The sequence below is a fragment of the Ruditapes philippinarum genome, unplaced genomic scaffold, assembly GCF_026571515.1.
Source record: "Ruditapes philippinarum isolate M1 unplaced genomic scaffold, ASM2657151v2 ctg1362_1_1_1_1, whole genome shotgun sequence".
In the NCBI taxonomy this organism is placed as follows: domain Eukaryota; kingdom Metazoa; phylum Mollusca; class Bivalvia; order Venerida; family Veneridae; genus Ruditapes; species Ruditapes philippinarum.
In genome coordinates, this window is record NW_026859423.1 from 437,089 (window position 1) to 460,998 (window position 23,910).

The 23,910-nt window shown below is 29.5% G+C and overlaps 1 protein-coding gene and 1 long non-coding RNA gene across 3 annotated transcripts; both read left to right on the top strand.

The window, feature by feature from the left end:
* Positions 1–2: 2 nt before the first annotated feature.
* LOC132756460 (uncharacterized protein YfbL-like) lies at positions 3–23,142 on the top strand. Of its 2 annotated transcripts, none has more exons than XM_060747534.1 (8): positions 3–69; positions 18,136–18,323; positions 19,389–19,497; positions 19,937–20,065; positions 20,945–21,117; positions 21,326–21,617; positions 22,164–22,313; positions 22,874–23,142. In XM_060747534.1, exons 1-8 carry the CDS (start codon positions 30–32, stop codon positions 22,948–22,950), a joined length of 1,158 nt encoding a protein of 385 aa, XP_060603517.1. In that variant the 5' UTR covers positions 3–29; the 3' UTR covers positions 22,951–23,142. The 2 variants fall into 2 exon arrangements, with proteins under 2 accessions (XP_060603517.1, XP_060603516.1); XM_060747533.1 differs by lacking the exon at positions 3–69 and adding an exon at positions 16,263–16,457.
* On the top strand, positions 117–5,112 carry LOC132756461 (uncharacterized). The gene is made up of 4 exons (XR_009629330.1): positions 117–244; positions 1,954–2,141; positions 3,205–3,313; positions 4,984–5,112. It is a non-coding gene; the product is annotated as an uncharacterized LOC132756461 (long non-coding RNA).
* Positions 23,143–23,910: the final 768 nt, after the last annotated feature.

Genomic DNA, 23,910 nt, shown 5'->3' on the forward strand with positions numbered 1-23,910 from the left:
CTCAGAGAGTTTATATACTTTGAACATATATGATGATGTGGTGTTTGCTCGGACTTTCATTTCTTATGTGTAAGTACACATGTATTTATTCTTTAAATAGTACTTTGGAAAATGAATAAATGTTAGCGCACAGCACAGTAGATATTTGACGTTCTTCTCACGATCTTAATAAAGTAATACAATAGAGCTATATTATTAAAGTATAAACGTGTTGTTTATGGGAATACCTAATGGACAAGATGGAGTACGTAATAACAATTGATCATATAATGTGACAAGTCTAAATATAAATAAAGTAATACAACATAGCTATAAATAATGATTTACTATTAATACGTAGGGCTTTAACAATGGCAAAAACTTTATTAACAAAAAACATATTCTTCATTATTAAGTGCATTAATTTTAAGCTATCGTGAATGAAAATGTAGACTATGTCAGAATCTTATTTAACTAAGAAATGTATACATGTATACGGTAAAATAACACAGTTCTACATATGACATTATACATAAATATACATACTTATATTAAATGATTGAATACATTTAGATGATTGAAAACCGGAATCATCAGTTTCTTTTGTGTACTTTTTCTTAAATTTATTTACGCAGTACTGCTTTATTTTTGGCATTATCTTATTCAAAGCAGCATTCCTCCAAATTTTTGTCATTTTTGTGAAAATTGTGGAATCGCTAGCGCCTCGTACAATATAGGTTCACAGCCATGTAGTGTCCAATAGCAATAGATTTCAGTATTGTACTGATCATTGTATGATAACCTTATATTATAGCATATCAAAATATGCAGAAATCTAAGACAATGATCTGTAACTTTTTGCAGTCGACATGCACAATGTCACTTGAATTGTAACAGTTTAAATGTTTATATAGATCTTAGAACTTACTTTCCATTTATCTTATCTTTTGTTTGCCTTAAAGCTGCACGCCTCCATATAAAAATGATTAGCAAAAATATTTCAATAAAATCAAACCTGAGATTGATGATTTAAGATTTTAGGAAAAGTAAAGAGATTAAATATTTTAGTAATAGTTTAAATGTTATGCGCGATTAATGATCTATTTTTCAGCATTTATAACTATATTTCTTCTGCGTTACTATCGTAGTAAGCAGACCTGGGGTAATCACTAATCGTAATCATTGATTTTTTAATTGATTACATGATTACACTGTAATCATCATGTAATTGATTACCTTGCTCAAAATTGATTACATTAATTGTAATTAATCAATTACAGCTTAAATTCAGTCTGTAATTATGATTACAATTTGATTGATGTTGATTACTTTCAGATTTTACATGAAACTATTAAAAAAGAGGTCAAAATATACAAAAATAGCTCTTACTACTAGTAAGAGCTATTTTTGTATATTTTGACCTCTTTTTTGTAAGTTACATGTGTTGTATATTTGTAAATGCCATTGATAATGTGTAAATTGCATTCTTTTGGTATCTTTACAATACTATACTATTAAATACATTTTCAAATTTTCATGAAAATTAGCATGAATCTGTGGGTGGTAGGTGTAAGGAGGAAAAGTTGGGATAGTGATATATAATTGAGCCGCGTCACGACAAAACCAACATAATGGGTTTGCGACCAGTCCGATCAGGATCCATGCTGTTCGCTTACAAACCCTATAGCATGTAGAGAAACTGATAGCGAACAGCATGGATCCTGATCAGACTGCGCGGAAGCTGGTCGCAAACCCATTATGTTGGTTTTGTCGTGACACGGCTCATATGTATAATTAACATGCGTAAATGCTTCAAAATGTTTCGTACAATAGTATCTACGTACATAGTAATCTGTAAGTCCTTATTTGCATATAAATCATTCTATGTTATTCCACGAATGATCGATATCTCTAACAAATGAGTAATTGCCAGATATGCATAATGATGATGCTATTTTTCTGTTTAATGTATAGGTCACGTGATCTACGCAGCGGACATTGATTACTTGAGATCAACAATTACCAAACACTTCTCAGAAAATCGTCACCACGTGATCAACAATACTAACAAAGTAGCCTCCAAGGAATTCATTTACAACGAGTTTAACAGATTCGAGCTTGAAACCTCATATCATAACTTCAGTTTCACCGACATATCTAAAGTAAGTATCAGCGGTTTTATCTTATCGCTTGCTTGTGATGGGGAATAATTTTGAAATATGATATTACTTATCAAAAATTTTTATCCGCATTAAAATATAGTCTGGCTACTATGGAAGTTATATTTGATAATTTCACGGTGAAATTATCAAATTATAGTTTGACTGTCTATTGGCAAGCATGTTAAAATATGATGTTAGTATTATATTATCAAGTAAAGAGCCATTCCAACAAAGAAATATTGGCTTATATCAGAAGGCAATTGTCCATACAGATATATTTTTGTGTATTTAAGACATTAATGGGCAACTGTGCGTCTTAATATAAACGAACAAAACAAACAAATATCAACAAAAAACTCCTAAAAAGCGCAATAATTATCGAATCAGTTGAGTTCACTTTTAAAGGCGTGGAAAGAAATATTTTCATGCCACATTCTACAAAACGAAAGGCACTGCTTCTTATCTTCATTGATGATCTTATTTTCTAAAAAAAAGGGGTTTTATCTTATTTGTAATAACTTCCTGTCCCGTCCCTCTTCCACGAAATAATATTAACAATCGTTTTCAGAAAACTACCGCTATTACTTTTTTCTATTTCCCTATAAAAAAGAACGGTCATGATGGTGATTTATTTTTTCTGATGTTAATTAAACAAATAAACGTGTGGTCTTTATCAACCTGAAAAAAAGTTTGTTTTTGGAAAATTTCCGCGTTATCAACAGTTTACTCCTGGTGGGTCTTTTTTTCTTATCTGTACAGTTAAGCAAATATTATTGTGATGAGTGATCCACATTTTATTACCGAAATAGTTTTCTGAAAATCGTTATTGTTTTGTAGGTTATCATTTTTTAGGTTATCATTCGTTAAGCGTTCAAATGGCAATAAATATTGAGTGTCCTCAAATTATATATATTATACATCATAAACAAGGCTGCTTTAATGATTCCAAGGTTTTTGATTGTTTGTGAATATTTAGGGGTTAAAAAGCAAAATAACAAGCGATTAAATATAAATCATGCGTATTAAACGATCTAGCAGAAATTAGATAATACTATTTTTTCAGGTACCTTTTGCAAATGTCGTTGGTATTCTAAAGGGCACGAACTTTGGAAAGGTAAATGATAAGATTATCGGACTTGGTGCGCACTATGACACTGTGCAACATACTAAAGGTAATAATCGTATTTTATATAATATATTAGCATTGTCGATTGATATTGGTACGAAAACTTCTCTTTTGTGAAAAGTTATGTTTATTCACTCTTTTCGCTTAAAAGTAAACCATTTCTCTATGCTGGTATAATGAACAAGTCAAGTCCAAGTGAAAGCAGGATTATATTTATTGCAGTAAATCAAAATAATGCATCATTTTATTCTCTATCAACAGTCAAAACCAAAGTAAAATCCTTAACAACTTCAACAAATACATTTCTGCAATTACTAACCAACTCCAACTCAAAACCCCAACTCACTTCAAAACTCCTCAAAAACCCACCCAGCTAGAAAAGTTCCCAGCTTATATACCCTTCTGTTTGCGCAGCTAGGGTGGTGTGCAAAAGTAGACTGTCGCGCAACCCACTTGCGCTAACCAGTTTGGCACACAACTCATTGCGCGACCTGAATGTTGCGCGACCTATTAAAAGTGCTGACAATGCCTTAACAATGTTCAAAATGGCCTGCAACTGGTTCAGGTATACAGACTGTTGTACAATACAAACATAAGTGCAAAAATACATAATAGTTATATAAATTTACATGTTAACACTCAATAGCATAATTACTATCTGTCCAATAATGCAACTTAGTACATGTAATAGTGCAAACTACACTTGTATTAATAAAGATATATGTACTAAATATGGCTTATAAGACCAATACACTTACTACTGATTGACATTTCTATAAAGTTATAATACTGACTGATAATTCATTAAACAACAGAAATATAATCTCTCCAGCTTTACAACATATAGCTCAACATTTGAACCAAGTAACCTGTACATAGATAAAGCAGTAGGGAATCCCATTCATAAAATCTGATATGACCAAATTATGCTTTGTTAACAACAATTGAGATGCTGAAGGGCTAAAAATAACTTAAACCTTGTACTTTTAGTCTGCGCGACCTCTTATTGCGCGACCTCTCCATATTTGGAACTAGCATGCCTGGGAAAGCTGATTCTGCGCGACCTTTCCTATTGCGCGACCTTAAGTGTCGCGCGACCTTTGTCTGCGCGACCTTTCCAAATTTGGAATGAGGTATGCTCATAATCTAAAAATAACTGAGCTGTGCCAATATTCTGGACTGTTAATGACTCAATTGTTTTACAACAAAAATGAGAAAAGTTAACATAAACATTTTAACCAGCTTAGAAATGTTGTCCAGATATACCATCCTAAAAGAATACTCTTCTAGTAAAAGACTAGTTTCAAATTTCATAACACTATTCTCTTTTTAATCCTCTCCCCTTAAGAAATATGAACTTATATGAGAAATATATTAATATTACATTTAGTTGATGTAAAAACGACGGAGGCATCCTTTATTTTATTGTTCGCAGATAAATAATTGTTTGTAGAAATGAATAATTGAACGAATAAAACTACATTTTAACACGTTTGTTTGCTATGTACCAGCATTTGTGAAGTCTGTCCCTATATCCGAAATAAAAATGGCAGCAGAAGGTGGCTTACCATTGACTTTTTTGTTTGTATGGAAGGGGTAAAAATGTCATAACTGAAGTCAATGCTGTATTCCAAGGATCGGAAAGAGAAACAATTATAAATGCTTTTCACATAACATGTATTACGTTCCCTGGTCGTTATTTTGTTTAATTCACAGGAGTTGATGATAACGGTGCCGGTGTAGCTGCAATGTTGGAAGTTGCTAAGCAACTGACAGGCCAAAACAAACAAGGAGTTACGCGCAAAAACACAATTATATTTGTGTCTTTTGATTTAGAGGAAGAAGGTAAAATAATCTGAACAAAGATGTTTTGTTCCCTATATTTGCTGTTTAAGAATATTCAAAAATATGAACTGAATCGCAAAATGATTTATAATAATGTCTAACTACAGAAGAGGGGAAATGAATATGTTTTCTCTCTATAGTATGTGAGAAAAGTTGATTTGTGTTATCTGAATATTAGTATTAAAGTGCAAATAAAAGTATACATGTACATAAATGATAATCTTTGAGCTGTCAAAGTACAAAAGTGCATAGATTATTTTATTTATCATAGTACAAAAGTACGAGTATAACTGCGTCCAATGTACATGCAAATGTAGTGGTTATTTTTACCACGATTCATCTTTTCGTAATTTGGTCGCATATACGTTATTATGATACATGTATAAGTTTATTTCTGATTTGGTACTCTGGCTCCTATTCGCTAAAACCGTTGACTTGTTCTATTCGCAAACATTTCTCTTATTCAATATTTAATATCACTCCAATCATTGATGGATTTTTATAACAAAGTCACCCTTCTTTTGATATGGAATTCTTTCTTTGTTTTAGAGAGTGTCAAAAGCATTAACCAAAAGTGACCAGCCTTTGCAATTTGTATATTACTGTAAGGCGAACCTGCACATCGGTGACGTGTGACCAGGTCCTGTACTGTTAGTAGCTCAGATATTGTTTCCCTTAATCTTCAAAATATATAGATTCGGATGACATTTTAAGACACGGAAATAGTTCTAAAAGGAATTATAAATAAGTGACTTTTTTAAGATACGCTCAAAAAAAAAGGAGTTAAATCAAAAATAGGAGATAAAAGGGGAATAAAAGGGGAATGTTTAAGTTCTTGTAGTATGAAAATTCGCGACGAGTGAAACATAAGAGTTTTCATGCCACAATATGAAAATCAATCCTGTATTTATAGAAAATTCACTTGAATTTCTTGTTTATTATTGAAATTTTTCTTTTGTTTGACATTACAATTTGAAAGACTTTTCCTTTAATTTTGTAATTTGACTGAGTTTAGACGAATGTAGTCCGAAAAGACACCAGTGAAAAAACGGAAATCTGTTTCACTGCAGTCTTAAAGTAAAAAAGGAAAATAAACTATCTTTATGTAATCAATATTTTTTTAATATTTCAGAATTTATATTAAGGATATTTAAGAATATAATGAAAAGGGACACCATTTATTATGTAATTACGTGATTTACTTCATCGAGTGAAATTAAAATAAATATTTCACCAGCTCTCTTTTTATTTATTTTTAATAATTTTGCATATTGACGACAGTAGTTACGACACCAGTGCTATACGAGACATATGTTACACTGCAGTAATAGAAAACTTATTTTGATAAAAATTTATTCATAAATGTACAATGAATAAAACAATTTTCTATTTAACTTAAAGAATCAAACGTGTATGCTTATTTGATAAAAAATATTTATGTTCTTAAGAATGCGATGGAAAATTTAACAGATAAATGTCATCAGTTTTATATAGCCAATTATTATATTATTTTTTCATACGTACGAGAATTAATATTGGATGTATTTTTTTCACTACTATATATTCTCGAACAAAAGTATGAAAACATGTAACGAAAAAAATATCAGATGCTAGCGTTAATTTTTAACCCTACTATTTCATATTTAAAAAATATTGACCGACTTCTATTTATTTAAATGGCTTTTGTAATCCACATAAATGACAGTAATATTGACTCATTAAAAAGTAAGAGAAATATTCATCAAATTACTCCGAACAACTTTTTCATTAAATAAACCCATTTATAAGATAGAGGAATATTATCCGCAGAACGGATGGTACAATGCGTTCCGTCTGAGGTTATAAATATAGGGACTTTCTCTCTCTCTGCATGTGAATTTGTTGCTGAAAAAGTGCCTATTGGTCGACCTCCGGAAAAAGGACATCTGGAATTTCCTTTTTTTATTCTGGAACGCATTTTATGTGAGTAGTCATGTATTTATGAGAGTACTGATGTATGCATGAATGTTGTCATGTATGTATGCGAGTTGTCATGTATGTATGAGTTTTGTCATGTATGTATGAGGGCAGTCATGTATTTATGAGTGTTGTCATCTATGTATGCGAGTTGTCATGTATGCATGAGTGTTGTCATATTTGTATGAGAGTTGTCATGTATGTAAGAGAGTTGTCATGTATGTAAGAGAGTAGTCATGTATGTATGTATGTATGTATGTATGTATGTATGTATGTATGTATGTATGTATGTATGTATGTATGTATGTATGTATGTATGTATGTATGTATGTATGTATGTATGTATGTATGTATGTATGTATGTATGTATGTATGTATGTATTGTCAGAGTACATGTAAGAGAGTAGTCATGTATATATGAGATTGGTCATGTATGTATGAGTGTTGTCATGTACGTATGCGAGTTGTCATGTATGTATGGATGAGTGTTGGCATGTATGAATGAGAGTTTTCATGTATGTATAAGAGTACCGCTGGTATTATAGGAACGCCCCTGGCGGGCGGGGGGTCGGACAGGCAGGCGGTCTAGTGGACGGGCGAGAATGAATTAATGTTTTTAGTTCTCAGGACAAGATGATATTTGCTGCCCGGAAGCATTCATTTTACGTAACTTAAATAAAAGCTATTTCCGAAAATAGTTTACTGTTGAATTTTATACGGGTCAACAGCTGAATTTATTTCGGGTAGACAGAAAAAAAATATGTTAATGTTGTATTGATATGGTTTTCAAATGCGAAAATATCCCCAAGGTTTTTTTCTTTTGTCAGTTAAATGTAATAAGGTCAACATAGATTTTCAGAAATTCAATACAGCAAACGTCATCATAAAGTTTACTGATCACCACGAGTAAATGCATGAGTTGTCTACCAAATTACTTTTTGACACATACATGTTAAATTTCTCTAATATAACGGTAGTCAGACACACTCTGGATGTGGTTATAAACATTGTAACAATGTGTATTTGGCAAGGATTATTATTATTCATCATATTTAATTGTTGATACTATATCACTTAAAACTTTTTATATTTATCTTCACGCAATATTAGATAAGAATATCCAAATGATTCATTTCTTTTGTAAGAGGTTTCTTTTTTGTCCGTTGTAAAGGTTGCAAATAAGAAATATATAAACTAACTGGCGAAAGATCTTACCTAAATGGACTCAATGCGATGCTATGAAAAATTGTCAATGTATGTTTTAATAAAAATTGCATTGATATTTACTTCACGATTTATTGATCTTCTGCCATTTAGACGCCAGTATAAGACCGTTAACATTATATTTGCTAAATGAGGTGTTGTGTATTGGTATAGATGTCCGACCACCGATCTGAAGGTCTCTGGTTCGATTCCTTACCAACACCACGTTATGTTTTTTTTTCAATTTTACTTGCAATGATTACTATAGTTTGAAATCTTTTTACTACACCTGGTTTTAGAATACCTTTTAAGTAGTGTTTTACACAATAATATTTGTTATTTCATTATTGTATATTTCAATCATTATGGTTCTCTTTGTGACATTATGCAATCGTATATGCTTTAGCGCATGTACACGCTATAAAGGCAGTTTGAAAAAGTACCACAGTGATAGTCAAATGCAAGAGTGCCAGGCAATTACACGAATACCACACAATTTCAGTAGGACTGTTTTCTTTTTATAATTAGTAATGAGTAACGAATGTAACTTTTTAATATCCACATGAAAAAAAATGTCAATTTCGGTAAAAACTATGATTAAAAAACATAATGTGTTATGTCAACACCCAAAAGATCTGTTATAGTAAAAAAATTGTTTATCTGGCTTTGAAGAAGAAAATTTAGCCCCAGAAGTGCTTTTATTTTTATTTTGTAAAAGCTTTTGATCTTTTAAGTATTATGTTTTAATTTCCAAAAGTGACTGACCAGTCATTATCCTAAATCTTCTTTTGCTTCTGTTAATTGTAGGCAATTTAGTATAGTGATTGGGTATTGTTTATGAAAGTCAAATATTACTTTGTTTACATTTTGCTACTTTTATTACAAACATTTTTTAATCCTCCGCTACTTTCTTAAAGTGATAAGCAGCTGACATGCTGTTAAATCGTTATTTATCAAAACGTTATTGAAACCCGTGTTTTAGGGAAAAATACTCGCTTCTGAGGCATAATGTGCCTTTAAAATTCAGAACAAAACAGGAATTAAGGATTGAATCGTAGCGTGACAAAGTATGTATGTGGTGGATCGAGGGCAGAAAAAAGTAGCGGTTTTTCTCATTAAAAATTTGATATTGAGGCTATTTACAAGTATTCATCCGTATTTTAATAATCATGTAAATTCCATCAGTATTTTTAATGCTTTGATTTCTTTTGCCTCTCATGGGACGTAAAAGCGCGCACTGATTATAGACTGTGTCTCGCAGAATATTGTATGACGTCGCAGAAACGCGATGTCTTAAAATTACAAACAATATAAATACTGTTATAATCAAATCCGAAATATCATCAACAGGTAAAAATTTGTACTTTCGGTTTCTATAAATATTATAATAATAAGCTTATAAATAATGTACTGTTTACTTTTTTATCTATAAAATTACTTTGAATGGACTATCACACGATATAATGGAATAAACTTGGCCAACAACTCACAACAATTACTTACTGTTTGTTTAGGTTTTGTAAGTAAGGCCGAACCAGATCCGTTCCGTATATTTCGTGGTCATTATCCGAGGCAAGCCTTAAAGTTATCTTTGTTTCCCCCTCCGCGACCCATGCTAGTATGGATAGGGTAGGTAGGTCGATAAAATATTTTTAACCAATTTTTTTTTCAATCAAAATTATATGGAGTTCAAGCAAATTGTGAATGTTTAGCATCACTTTAAAGATTTTTTGGGTAGCTGTGATTAGGTAGGTAGCGGAAGGGAAAAAGATATTTTATTTTAGGCCCGAAGAGTGACGAATAGGGCAGATAGGATTCGATTGTGGAAGTCATGGCGCTTCTAGAATGGCGGCTATCGCGTGCAAATAACGAAATACGCCGTCGTTAAACTTATGAAAAGATATCAAACACAAACACACAAACATAACGGCTTTTAAAATAATATCTAAATCTTAAAATAAATTTTTTATAAGGCAAATTCATACACAATGCCTGTAGCTTCTGTCAGATAGTAACCAATAACCACTATGTAGAACACATCTACTTCCTGTGTAGAACACACCTACTTCCTGTGTAGAACACATCTACTTCCTGTGTAAAAGCATCTACTTCCTGTGAAAACAATAAAACAAAGCTTGCAATATGATTATGGATAGTACTGTTTGAAATCACATATTGTATCGGCTCTTCGTTTACTTATAAAATGATTGCATTGTTCCTTCGTTTGTTTATAAAGTGATTGCAACGTCTTTTCGTCTGCGTTTAAAATGGTTTTATTGTTTCTACTATTACTTATAAAATGATTGATGTGTCTCTTCGTTTACTTATAAAATGATTGCATTGTGTCCTCTATGACTTATAAGTAGGTTTATTTTCTTTATTAAATAAAGCGTTTTATTTAGCGTTATTTTAAAAAATTAAAAAAAGGGAAATTTTGGAAAAAAAATTCTTTTTTTTTTTTTAAAAAAGGGAAAATTTTTGGTTTTTGGTTTTTTTTTAAAAAGTTTTTTTTTTTTTAAAAAAGGGGGGTTTTTGGGGAAAATTTGGTTTTTTTAAAAAATTTTAAAATTTTTTTTTTTTGGTTTGGGGGGTTTTTTAATTTTTTTTTTTTTTTTTTTTGGGGGGGGGGAAAAAAAATTTTTTTTTAAAAATTTTTTTCCAAAAAATTTTTGGGGGGGCCCTTTTTTTGGGCCCCCTTTAAAATTTTCCCCCCCAAAAAAAAAAGAAAAAAAAAAAAAAAAATTTTTTTTTTTTTTAAAAACCTAAAAAAAAAAAAAAATTTTTAAAATTTTTTTTTCCCCCCCAAAAAAAAATTTTTAAAAAATTTTTTTGGGAAAAAAAATTTTTTTTAAAAACCCCAAAAAAAAAATTTTTTTTTTTAAAAAAAATTTTTAAAAAAAAAAAAAATTTTTGGATAGTTTTTTTTTTTAACCCCCCGGGTTTTTTAAAAATAAAAAAAATTTTTTTTTTTTTGGGGGGTTTTTGGAAAAATTTTTTTTTTTTTTGGTTTTTTTTTTTTTTTTAAAAAAATTTATTTGTTTTTTTTTTAAAAAAAGGGTTTTTTTTAATGGAATTTTTTTTTTTAAAAAAAGGGTTTTTTTTGGGGGAAAAAACCCCCCCCTTTTAAAAATTTTTAAGGGGAAAAAAAAAATTTTTTTTTTGTAAAAAAAAAAACCCCCAAAAAAAAAAAAATAAACTTTTAAAGTTTTTTAAAATTTTTTTTTTTTAAAAAAAGGGGTTTTTTAAAAAATTTTTTTAAAATTTCCCTTTTTCCTTTTTTAAAAAAATTTTTTAAAAATTTTTTTAAATTTTTAAAAAAAAATTTTTTTTAAAATTTTTTTTTAAAAAGGGGTAAAAAGGGGGTTTTTTTGTTTTTCCCCTTTTTTTAAAAATTCAAAATTTTTTTTTCAAAAAAACCGGGGGGTTTTTTTCCCTTTTTCCCAAATTTTTTTTTTCCCCCAATTTTTTTTTCCGGGCCCCCCAAAAAGGGGAAAAAATTTTTTTTTTTTAAAAAAAAAAATAAAATAAAAAAACCCCCAAAAAAAAGGGTTTTAATATTTTTTGGGTTTTTTTTTTTAAAATTTTGGGTTTTTAAGGGGGGAAATTTTGGAATAAATTTAAAAAAAAAAAAAATTTTTTTTTTTTTTTTTTTTTTAAAAAAAAATTTTTTTTTTATTTTTTTTTTTGGGGGTTTTTTTAAAAAAAAAAAATTTTTTAAATATTTTTTAAAAAAACCCCCTTTTTGAAAAAAAAATTTTTTTAAAAAGGGGAAAAAGGGGGGGAAATTCCCTTTTTTTTTTTTTTTAAAAAAAAAAAAGGGGAAAAAAAAAAAAAGGGGTTTCCTTTTTTGGGTTTTATAAAAAAAAAAAAAAAAAAAATTTTAAAAAGGGTTTTTTTGGGTTTTTTTTTGGGGAAAAATTTAAAAAAATTTTTAAAAAAAAAAGGGGTTTTTTTTTTTTGGGGGGCCCCCCCTTTTTTTTTCCCCCTTTTTTTTTAAAATTTTTTTTAAAATTTTGGAAAAGGTTTTCCAAAAAATTTGGGAGGAAAAAGGGGGGGGGAAAATTTTTTTAAAAAGGTTTTTTTTTTCCCCAAAAAATTTTTAAAAAAAATTTTTAAAAAATTTTTTTTGGGGTTTTTTAAAAAAGGGGGAAAAAAAAAAGGGGGGAAAAAAAATTTTTTTTTAAATTTTTTAAAAATTTTTTTCCCCCTTTTTAAAAAAAAATTTTTTTTGGGGGGTTTTTTCAACCCCCTTTGCCCCCCCAAAAAAAAATTTTTTTTATAAAAAAAAATTTTTTTTAAAAAAAAAAACCCCAAAAAAAAAAGGGGTTAAAAAAAAAAAAAAAATTTTTTTTTGGGGAAAAAAAATTTTTTTTTTTTTTTTAAAAAACTTTTTTGGGGGCATAATTTTAAAAATTTTTCCTTAAATAAAAATTTTTTTTTAAAAAAACTTTTTTTTTTTTTCCCCTTTTTTAAAAATTTTCCTTTTCCTTTTTTTTTTTTAAAATTTTTTAAAAAAAAAAAAAAAAAATTTTTTTTTTTAAATTTTTTGGGGAAAAGTTTTTTTCCCCAAAAAAAAAAATTTTAAAAAGGGTTTTTTTTACCCTTTTTAAAAAATTTTTTTTTTAAAATTTTTAAATTTTTTTTTTTTTTTTTTTTGGGCCCCAAAAAAATTTTTTTTAAATTTTTTTTTTTTAACCCCCTTTTTTTAAAATTTTTTTAAATTCCAAATTTTTTTTTTTTTTTAAATTAAAAAAATTTTTTTTAAAAAAAAAAAATTAAAAAATTCTTTTTAAAAAAATTTTTGGTTTTTTTTTTTCCCCCCCCCAAAAATTTTGTCCCCCGGGGGTTTTAAAAAGGATTTGTCAAAAAAAAAAAAAAAAAAAATTTTTTTTTTTTTTTTTGGGTTTAAAAAAAAAAAAAAAAAAAAATTTTAAAAAAAAAAATTTTTGGTTTTTTTTAAATAAACTTTAATAATAAAAAAAATTAAAAAAAAGGGCCTTTTTTTTAAAGGTTTTTTTTTCCAAAAAAAATTTTTTTTTAAAAAAATTTTTAAAAAAAAAAATTTTTTTAAAAAAAAAATTTTTTAAAAATTTAAAAAAAATTAAAAAAAAAAGGGGAAAAAAAAAAATTTTAGGGGAAAAAAAAATTTTTAAAAAAATTTTAAAAAATTTTTAAAAAAGGGAAAAAGGGAAAAAAAAAAAAAATTTTTTAATTTTTTTAAAAAAAAAAAATTTTTTTAAAATTTTTTTTAAAAAAAAAAAAAAAAAATTTTTTTTAAAAAAAAAAATTTATATTAATACATTATGAACAAGAGCTGTCACAGGAGACAGCGAAGCTCGACTAATAAAATACTGGACGCAGTAAGGAGGACAAAACTATGAAAGAAAAATCAATTATGTATTAATATGTATTAAAAAATAGTAAAAACATAACATTTGTAAACATTAATTCCAAGATCAAGGGGAATAATTCTAAATAGCCATGCTAGAGTTATGGACCTTGTCACACAACATTTGTGTAATGATAAGAAATATATATTTGAAGTTTGAAGTAGATACCTTAAAAAGTAAAGAAGTTATTATATTTCTTAAAGAAAATCCTAAGTTCAAAGAGAGATAAATCTGTAAATATTGCTTCAAGAGTTATGAACATTGTCACATAAAATGTAATTGATGATAAGGAATAAGTATTTGAAGTTTGAGGTAGATACCTTTAAAAAAAAAAAGTTATAATAAAAAATAAAATTTTCTAGTAAAGAAATCTAAGTTTATGGGGAGATAATTCTTGCAATATTGGTGCTAGAGTTATGAACATTGTCACATAACATGTGGATGATGATAACGTATATATATTTGAAGTATGAGGTTGATCACTTTAGAAATAAATAAGTAACAGTAAAAATAAGATATTTTATGGAAAATTCTAAGTTCAAAGGGAGATAAATCTGAAAATATTGGTGCTAGAGTTATGAACCTTGTCACATAAGATGGGGATGATGATAACATAAATATATTTGAAGTACGAGGTTGATCCCTTAAGAAATAAAGAAGAAACAGTAAGAAATAGTATTTTTGAGGAAAATTCTAAGTTCAAGGGGAGATAAATCTGGAAATATTGGTGCTAGAGTTATGAACCTTATCACATCAGATGGGGATGATGATAAGGTACATATATTTGAAGTATGAGGTTGATCCCTTAAGAAATAAAGAAGTAACAGTAAAAAATAGTACTTTTTAAGGAAAATTCTAAGTTCAAGGGGAGATAAATCTGAAAATATTGGTGCTAGAGTTATGAACCTTGTCACATAAGATGTGGTAGATGATAAGGAACATATATTTAAAGTTTGAAGTTGATACCTTAAGAAATGACAAAGTTATAGTGAAAAATATTTTACTGCACCAAAACTTTAATCTAAAATCTGGACGCGGACGCGGACGCCGACGCGGACGCCGGGGCCAGTAGGACAGCTCTCCATATACTTCGTATAGTCGAGCTAATAATGTAGAATATAAATGTAACAATCAAAAATATGCGCGAATAAAGGGAGGTAATTAAATACTTATATCATCGACATAAATAATGTATTTGTATAGATTCAAATAAATTAATAACAATTTTAGATACAGTTAATGACTACTAAAATAGAACAGTCTTTTTATGCCGATATGTACTAAAAAAGATATTGACGAGTTTGTAAAAAGTTGCAAGTATATATACTTGAAAAACGATTTTATTATTTGTAAAGCACCTTTGCATTCAAACCCTTCCGAAAAAATGTTTCTGTCTTACGTTACCAGTATGTCTCTTTCAAAAGTCTCCCCATATTATAATGGTGTTTATCAATCGGCATAAATTCAATGTAAGAATATAAGTACACATGTATATGTATGTCTTCCCATCGTAATATAAGTAAAAGTCTATATTACCTTAAAATAAATCGTGATTGTAATAGGTATTTTCTGATTGGCGAATTTTATTTCATAAAATATTGTGTGGCCCTCAATACACGCTATTATGTGCATTTCGGTACAATGAATGCTGTCCGTCAACATCATCTCATTATATACGGAGATCTCTGAGAGTTCACCTTCGCCTCGTTTTCTCTTTAGCTCTGAATATGTTATTTTCTACTGGATTTTCAATGCCATACGACTCCATTTCCCAGACCGTATTGTAACAGAATTTAGCATATTTAGCGCTTATTATCATAGTTTCAGCACCATTGCGTTGCTATGTAGCTGTCCAAGCATTTTCGCTGGGAGCTGTCTTTCATATTTTATTCATTACATTATTTCATATTTTGTTTTCATTGAAATTTATTTGCACCAAATGCTTAATAAAGTCACGGCCTTATCCCATTCAATTATGTTTGTTATTTCTATTTCTGCAATGGCAAATTACAATGTTGTTACAACTGTTAAATAAACCTCTTCATTTAAAGGCCGTTATGTGTTAAGAGGTTCTACTTATCATAGTAAACAGGTTCTACTAAACATAGTAAACACAAAATAGAAGATTCTTGGTTCTACTTTTGTCGTTAAAATGGTGTGTTTCACAACATCATGTTGCTAATTGATGACATCATAATGTCCCTATTTACCTTTAAAGAGTATTTATGTGTGAGGCATTTTTCCGGCTGATATCGAACCTCAATTATTTTTATAAATAAAACCGCATAGAAATTAAAGTGACTTTATTGTCTCCTACATGTAGTTTGCTTATAAAATGAGCGTACTGTCTCAGCGTTTGCTTATTTACTCTACTACATGTACTTCCATTTTTTTTCCAGAAAATATTGCGATTTTCTAAGCGCGATTACTCATTTGTCTTATTTTTATTTTCCTCCCATTTTTTGCCCTTCAAGTATTTGTAAATATGTGATTTTTATCTGGTCATTTTTTCAGAAAATGCTTTTATCGCAGTCACGTAGTATTATAATTTGCACGCTTTTATCAAACTGAAACAGTTTTAAGGTCAATGTTTAAACGGAAATTGCTGGCTGCTATTGAAGAGAGTTCAGATAATACAGGTGGCATTTAGTGTAATTGTCGTAGTGCGCATATTGTTCAAGTGTCCTACAGAATAACTGTCACTAATAGCTTAACTTTATGGTTTATCTCAGAGAGTGTATATACTTTGAACATATATGATGATGTGGTGTTTGCTCGGACTTTCATTTCTTATGTGTAAGTACACATGTATTTATTCTTTAAATAATACTTTGGAAAATGAATAAATGTTAGCGCACAGCACAGTAGATATTTGAAGTTCTTCTCACGATCTTAATAAAGTAATAAAATAGAGCTATATTATTAAAGTATAAACGTGTTGTTTATGGGAATACCTAATGGACAAGATGGAATACGTAATAACAATTGATCATAATAATGTGACAAGTCTAAATATAAATAAAGTAATACAACATAGCTATAAATAATGATTTACTAGTAATACGTAGGGCTTTAACAATGGCAAAAACTTTATTAACTAAAAACATATTCTTCATTATTAAGTGCATTAATTTTAAGCTATCGTGAATGAAAATGTAGACTATGTCAGAATCTTATTTAACTAAGAAATTTATACATGTATACGGTAAAATAACACAGATCTACATATGACATTATACATAAATATACATACTTATATTAAATGATTGAATACATTTAGATGATTGAAAACCGGAATCATCTGTTTCTTTTGTGTACTTTTTCTTAAATTTATTTACGCAGTACTGCTTGATTTTTTGGCATTATCTTATTCAAAGCAGCAAGCAGCATTCCTCCAAATTTTTGTCATTTTTGTGAAAATTGTGGAATCGCTAGCGCCTCGTACAATATAGGTTCACAGCCATGTAGTGTCCAATAGCAATAGATTTCAGTATTGTACTGATCATTGTATGATAACCTTATATTATAGCATATCAAAATATGCAGAAATCTAAGACAATGATCTGTAACTTTTTGCAGTCGACATTCACAATGTCACTTGAATTGTAACAGTTTAAATGTTTATATAGATCTACTTACTTTCCATTTATCTTATCTTTTGTTTGCCTTAAAGCTGCACGCCTCCATATAAAAATGATTAGCAAAAATATTTCAATAAAATCAAACCTGAGATTGATGATTTAAGATTTTAGGAAAAGTAAAGAGATTAAATATTTTAGTAATAGTTTAAATGTTATGCGCGATTAATGATCTATTTTTCAGCATTTATAACTATATTTCTTCTGCGTTACTATCGTAGTAAGAGCTATTTTTGTATATTTTGACCTCTTTTTTTGTAAGTTACATGTGTTGTATATTTGTAAATGCCATTGATAATGTGTAAATTGCATTCTTTTGGTATCTTTACAATACTATACTATTAAATACATTTTCAAATTTTCATGAAAATTAGCATGAATCTGTGGGTGGTAGGTGTAAGGAGGAAGAGTTGGGATAGTGATATATAATTGAGCCGCGTCACGACAAAACCAACATAATGGGTTTGCGACCAGCATGGATCCAGACCAGCCTGCGCATCCGCGCAGTCCGATCAGGATCCATGCTGTTCGCTTACAGACCCTATAGCATGTAGAGAAACTGATAGCGAACAGCATGGATCCTGATCAGACTGCGCGGAAGCTGGTCGCAAACCCACTATGTTGGTTTTGTCGTGACACGGCTCATATGTATAATTTACATGCGTAAAGTCTTCAAAATGTTTCGTACAATAGTATCTACGTACATAGTAATCTGTAAGTCCTTATTTGCATATAAATCATTCTATGTTATTCCACGAATGATCGATATCTCTAGCAAATGAGTAATTGTCAGATATGCATAATAATGATGCTATTTTTTTTTGCATTATGGATAGGTCACGTGATCTACGCAGCGGACATTGATTACTTGAGATCAACAATTACCAAACACTTCTCAGAAAATCGCCACCACGAAATCAACAATACTAACAAAGTGGCCTCCAAGGAATTCATATACAATGAGTTTAAAAGATTCGGGCTTGAAACCTCATATCATAACTTCAGTTACCCCGACATATCTAAAGTAAGTGTCAGCGGTTTTATCTTATCGCTTGCTTGTGATGGGGAATATTTTTGAAATATGATATTACTTATCAAAAATTTTTATCCGCATTAAAATATAGTCTGGCTACTATGGAAGTTATATTTGATAATTTCACGGTGAAATTATCAAATTATAGTTTGACTGTCTATTGGCAAGCATGTTAAAATATGATGTTAGTATTATAATTATTATCAAGTAAAGAGCCATTCCAACAAAGAAATATTGGCTTATATCAGAAGGCAATTGTCCATACAGATATATTTTTGTGTATTTAAGACATTAATGGGCAACTGTGCGTCTTAATATAAACGAACAAAACAAACAAATATCAACAAAAAACTCCTAAAAAGCGCAATAATTATCGAATCAGTTGAGTTCACTTTTAAAGGCGTGGAAAGAAATATTTTCATGCCACATTCTACAAAACGAAAGGCACTGCTTCTTATCTTCATTGATGATCTTATTTTCTAAAAAAAGGGTTTTATCTTATTTGAAATAGCTTCCTGTCCCGTCCCTGTTCCATGAAATAATATTAACAATCGTTTTCAGAAAACTACCGCTATTACTTTTTTTCTATTTCCCTATAAAAAAAGAACGGTCATGATAGTGATTTATTTTTTCTGATGTTAATTAAACAAATAAACGTGTGGTCTTTATCAACCTGAAAAAAGTTTGTTTTTGGAAAATTTCCGCGTTATCAACAGTTTACTCCTGGTGGGTCTTTTTTTCTTATCTGTAAAGTTAAGCAAATATTATTGTGCTGAGTGATCCACATTTTATTACCGAAATAGTTTTCTGAAAATCGTTATTATTTTGTAGGTTATCATTTTTTAGGTTATCATTCGTTAAGCGTTCAAATGGCAATAAATATTGAGTGTCCTCAAATTATATATATTATACATCATAAACAAGGCTGCTTTAATGATTCCAAGGTTTTTGATTGTTTATGAATATTTAGGGGTTAAAAAGCAAAATAACAAGCGATTAAATATAAATCATGCGTATTAAACGATCTAGCAGAAATTTGATAATAAAATTTTTCAGGTACCTTTTGCAAATGTCGTTGGTATTCTAAAGGGCACGAACTTTGGAAAGGTAAATGATAAGATTATCGGACTTGGTGCGCACTTTGACACTGTGCAACATACTAAAGGTAATGATCGTATTTTATATAATATATTAGCATTGTCGATTGATATTCTCTTTTTAATCCTCTCCCCTTAAGAAATATGAACTTATATGAGAAATATATTAATATTACATTAAGTTGATGTAAAAACGACGGAGGCATCCTTTATTTTATTGTTCGCAGATAAATAATTGTTTGTAGAAATGAATAATTGAACGAATAAAACTACATTTTAACACGTTTGTTTGCTATGTACTAGTATTGTGAAGTCTGTCCCTATATCCGAAATAAAAATGACAGCAGAAGGTGGTTTACCATTTACTTTTTTGTTTGTATGGAAGGGGTAAAAATGTCATAACTGAAGTCAATGCTGTAGTCCAAGGATCGGAAAGAGAAACAATTACAAATGCTTTTCACATAACATGTATTACGTTCCCTGGTCGTTATTTTGTTTAATTCACAGGAGTTGATGATAACGGTGCCGGTGTAGCTGCAATGTTGGAAGTTGCTAAGCAACTGACAGGCCAAAACAAACAAGGAGTTACGCGCAAAAACACAATTATATTTGTGTCTTTTGACTTAGAGGAAGAAGGTAAAATAATCTGAACGAAGATGTTTTGTTCCCTATATTTGCTGTTTAAGAATATTCAAAAATATGAACTGAATCGCAAAATGATTTATAATAATGTCTAACTACAGAAGAGGGGAAATGAATATGTTTTCTCTCTATAGTATGTGAGAAAAGTTGATTTGTGTTATCTAAATATTAGTATTAAAGTGCAAATAAAAGTATACATGTACATGTACATAAATGATAATCTTTGAGCTGTCAAAGTACAAAAGTGCATAGATTATTTTATTTATCATAGTACAAAAGTACGAGTATAAATGCGTCCAATGTACATGTAAATGTAGTGGTTATTTTTACCACGATTCATCTTTTCGTAATTTGGTCGCATATACGTTATTATGATACATGTATAAGTTTATTTCTGATTTGGTACTCTGGCTCCTATTCGCTAAAACCGTTGACTTGTTCTATTCGCAAACATTTCTCTTATTCAATATTTAATATCACTCCAATCATTGATGAATTTTTATAACAAAGTCACCCTTCTTTTGATATGGATTTTGTTCTTTGTTTAAGAGCGTGTCAAATAGTATAATCAAACATTTACCAAAGGTGACCAGCCATTGCAATTTGTATATTACTGTAAGGCGAACTTGCACATCGGCGAAGTCTGACCAGGTCCTGTACTGTTAGTAGCTCAGATATTGTTTCCCTTAATCTTCAAAATATATAGATTCTGATGACATTTTAAGACTCGATAATAATGGCACAGTGCTCTATTGACTGCCAGGGTGAATTAGCAAGATCATTAATTAATACGTATGTTTGACATCAATTTTACAAAGCTTTCATACAATATTATCTGCTATACAATTGCTGATTTCGGTTTGTTTTTTGCAGGTTATATAGGAAGCGAAGTTTTTATCCAGCATTGGCTGAATCCATGGCTTGACAAGAATTATGGTAAAGCGGCCCGGTCCATAAATCCGCATGGAATAATTATTTTGGATACTATAATGGAATATAATACATCCAGTTATTCTCAGAAATTACCTAATGGAGCAGAAGCTACTGTAAGTTCAAGTATTATTTTCTTATTCAAAGTAGCAGTGTTAGTTCCGCCACGAGAAATAGGATTTCTGTATTAATAAAAAGTGCAAACTACTAAAACTATTTCAACAATGTCAAATTTACATTGCTGTTATGAATCTTTTTTTAATAAATAGACTGTCAACTTTGCTTCATACTGTAGATATACAAATTACTATTTCAAACTTCCAGTTTCATCAACTATTTCCAAAGTCGTTCGAGAGTATGAAGTCTGACAATTTCCAAGGTGATTTTCTAGCTATGATATATCGCAAAACAGTTGATGACTCACTCTCAACTTCAATGACAAAGTCCTGGGCAGCTGAGAAACGCACTCAGTTTGAAATAGAATCGTTTCCTTTACCATTCGCAAATGTAAGTGCCCTGAATCAGACCTTGATGAATTCTTTTGGAAACTTCTTCCGCAGTGACCACAGAAACTTCTGGCGTGACAATATACCAGCGATATTTTTGACAGATTCAGGTTAGTTATATAACAAATTGTAAACTTAAAACTCACATGGCCATATCTATTGGTAATAAAAATGTACACTGAAACGTGATACAGAATGTTTTTGTTCGCTTATTCGTTTAATGACGCCACTTTTAAATTCACAGACCTACTATGTTTATATGACTTTTAACCCGCAACACACTAAATTCTTTAAATGGATTAATACATGTGTTCATCTTTTTAACAGGACAAGACTTTTCATCACTGTACTGAAATATTCCAAATTTGTACTAGCAAATATCAAACAGTGCTGACTATGGTAAGATCACGATCAGATAGCAAGTGTATGTCTGCCCTGTTTACTTGAAGCTAGCATAAGGCACTAAGAAGAACGTCTTTTGTAGAATATCATAGTGCTTGTTCTATATGAAAAACATATCAGTATCGGCATAACACTTTTTATGTTGTTATTGTGCGACGTTTTCATTATACAGTAAATTTCTGGGGATATATGGTGGAATGCTGAATTAATATCGCAATTTGTTTATATTCTTGTGCAATGATTTCTTTATACAGGAAATTTCCGTGGAGATATGGTGGAATGCTATCACCATCCTTGTGATGATCTAGCTACGATGCTTACTGATGATAACATTAACTTCCTTGGCAAGACATCAGATGCCATTGTAAGATCAATCAATGAATTATCAGAGCCAACCAAACCCGGTCAGTTTATCTTACTAAGGAAAAAACGAGGATTATAGTTCATATCTCTATCAAAAAGCCCTTGTAAAAGCAATAGTTTTAATTCTTTACGTTTTAAAAACACTAAATAATAAATTTAATTTTTGTAGAGCAAAATTTATCAATAACAATCATATAATTATGTCTTCGAAATAGTGTTTTTCTAACCAGAGGTACCGGTTGTTCAGATTTACACAAAGCAAAGACATATTTCTTTGACAACTAAACACAGCTATTGCTGATCATTCTTTATTGTCATTAGCGGCAGTAGAGACCGAACAACAATTATTTTATAGCAGTTATTTATAATTTAACAATATATAAACGCATGCGGTATAAAATAAATCCTGTTGTGTACATGAAGTTACCATGTAAAAGTCCTTCCTAATTCCGGGCGGTCAAATTTTCAGTCTTTGTTGTTACAAATGGTAACATAAAAATAAAATGTGTAGATAGTAATAATACGGGACACATGTGTATATCTTGTAAAAAAAAAATATAAGACTAGAAAATTAGTTGATTTACTTTTGTTTTCATTTCAGATACAAGTGGATGCATCCGAGTATCTGTAAGCCATGCGATTTCTGCTTTGATGGTGCTGACCTTTTTTATTTTATAACACGATTGTCCTGATGTGAAAAATATAAGTGATGAACTAGTTTGTCGATGCAAATGCAGCTTTTGGTGGTTGTCTGTTAAAGTAACATTATTATAACTGTTAAAAGAAATGACAATTTTATCTTTCCTGTCTGTAAACTATGTATAATGGTAGATTGTTTACTAAACTTTGATTTGGAGTCTTTCGTTACACCTTCATACATTCCAATGTTCGTCATTTTTTATAACGTAACACAAAAGAGTACTATTTTGTTGATAATGCCATTTTCAGTCTTTTGAGAAAGCTTAATGCATACCAACTTTTGTCATACTTTATTAAGAATACTAAAATGATATTCTGTAAAAAAGTTACACATATTAATGACATAATACGAATGAGTACTGCCACTTTGTTTTGATAATGACATTCTTTAGTATTTTGTGAAAGCATCATATTTTCAACTTTCGAATTTTTTTATAACGTTATACATGTTTTAAAAAGTGCTATGCGTCGTTATGAAAATGACATAAATATCATTTATTTACATATTTTGTGAAGTCATTTTATGTATATTTTTTCATTATATTTATTTTACACAGTAAAATTGTAAAAATAGACATTTATTGAATACAAGTAGTAATGTAATTTCTTACAATATTGTATGTGTTACTTATGAAACGATATGAAAAAAAAATTTGAAAATTGGCTGCTGAAAAAATAGGGTTTACTTAGTGATCTCCCTTATTTTGTCTTATAAGGTGAGCGGTATTTATCTATAATAACCCATGGCTGTCATATATCGTTCTTTTTCAATTAATTTAACCATGTCGATTGTATATAACTTCACTTTAACTACATATGAATTGAAAGTTCTTAAACTGGCTCCATTATACTAATCCACAGTTACAATATATGAAACCAATGTAGCAATAAATAAGCTGATTTTCTCAATATATGATACCAGTTCTTCAATATATTGTA

Coding starts and splice junctions, on each gene's coding strand:
- LOC132756460 (XM_060747534.1), top strand. CDS start 30: ATGATGATGTGGTGTTTGCTCGGACTTTCATTTCTTATGT. Junction 19,498..19,936: donor CACTGTGCAACATACTAAAG/GTAATGATCGTA, acceptor TTTAATTCACAG/GAGTTGATGATAACGGTGCC. Junction 20,066..20,944: donor TTTTGACTTAGAGGAAGAAG/GTAAAATAATCT, acceptor TGTTTTTTGCAG/GTTATATAGGAAGCGAAGTT.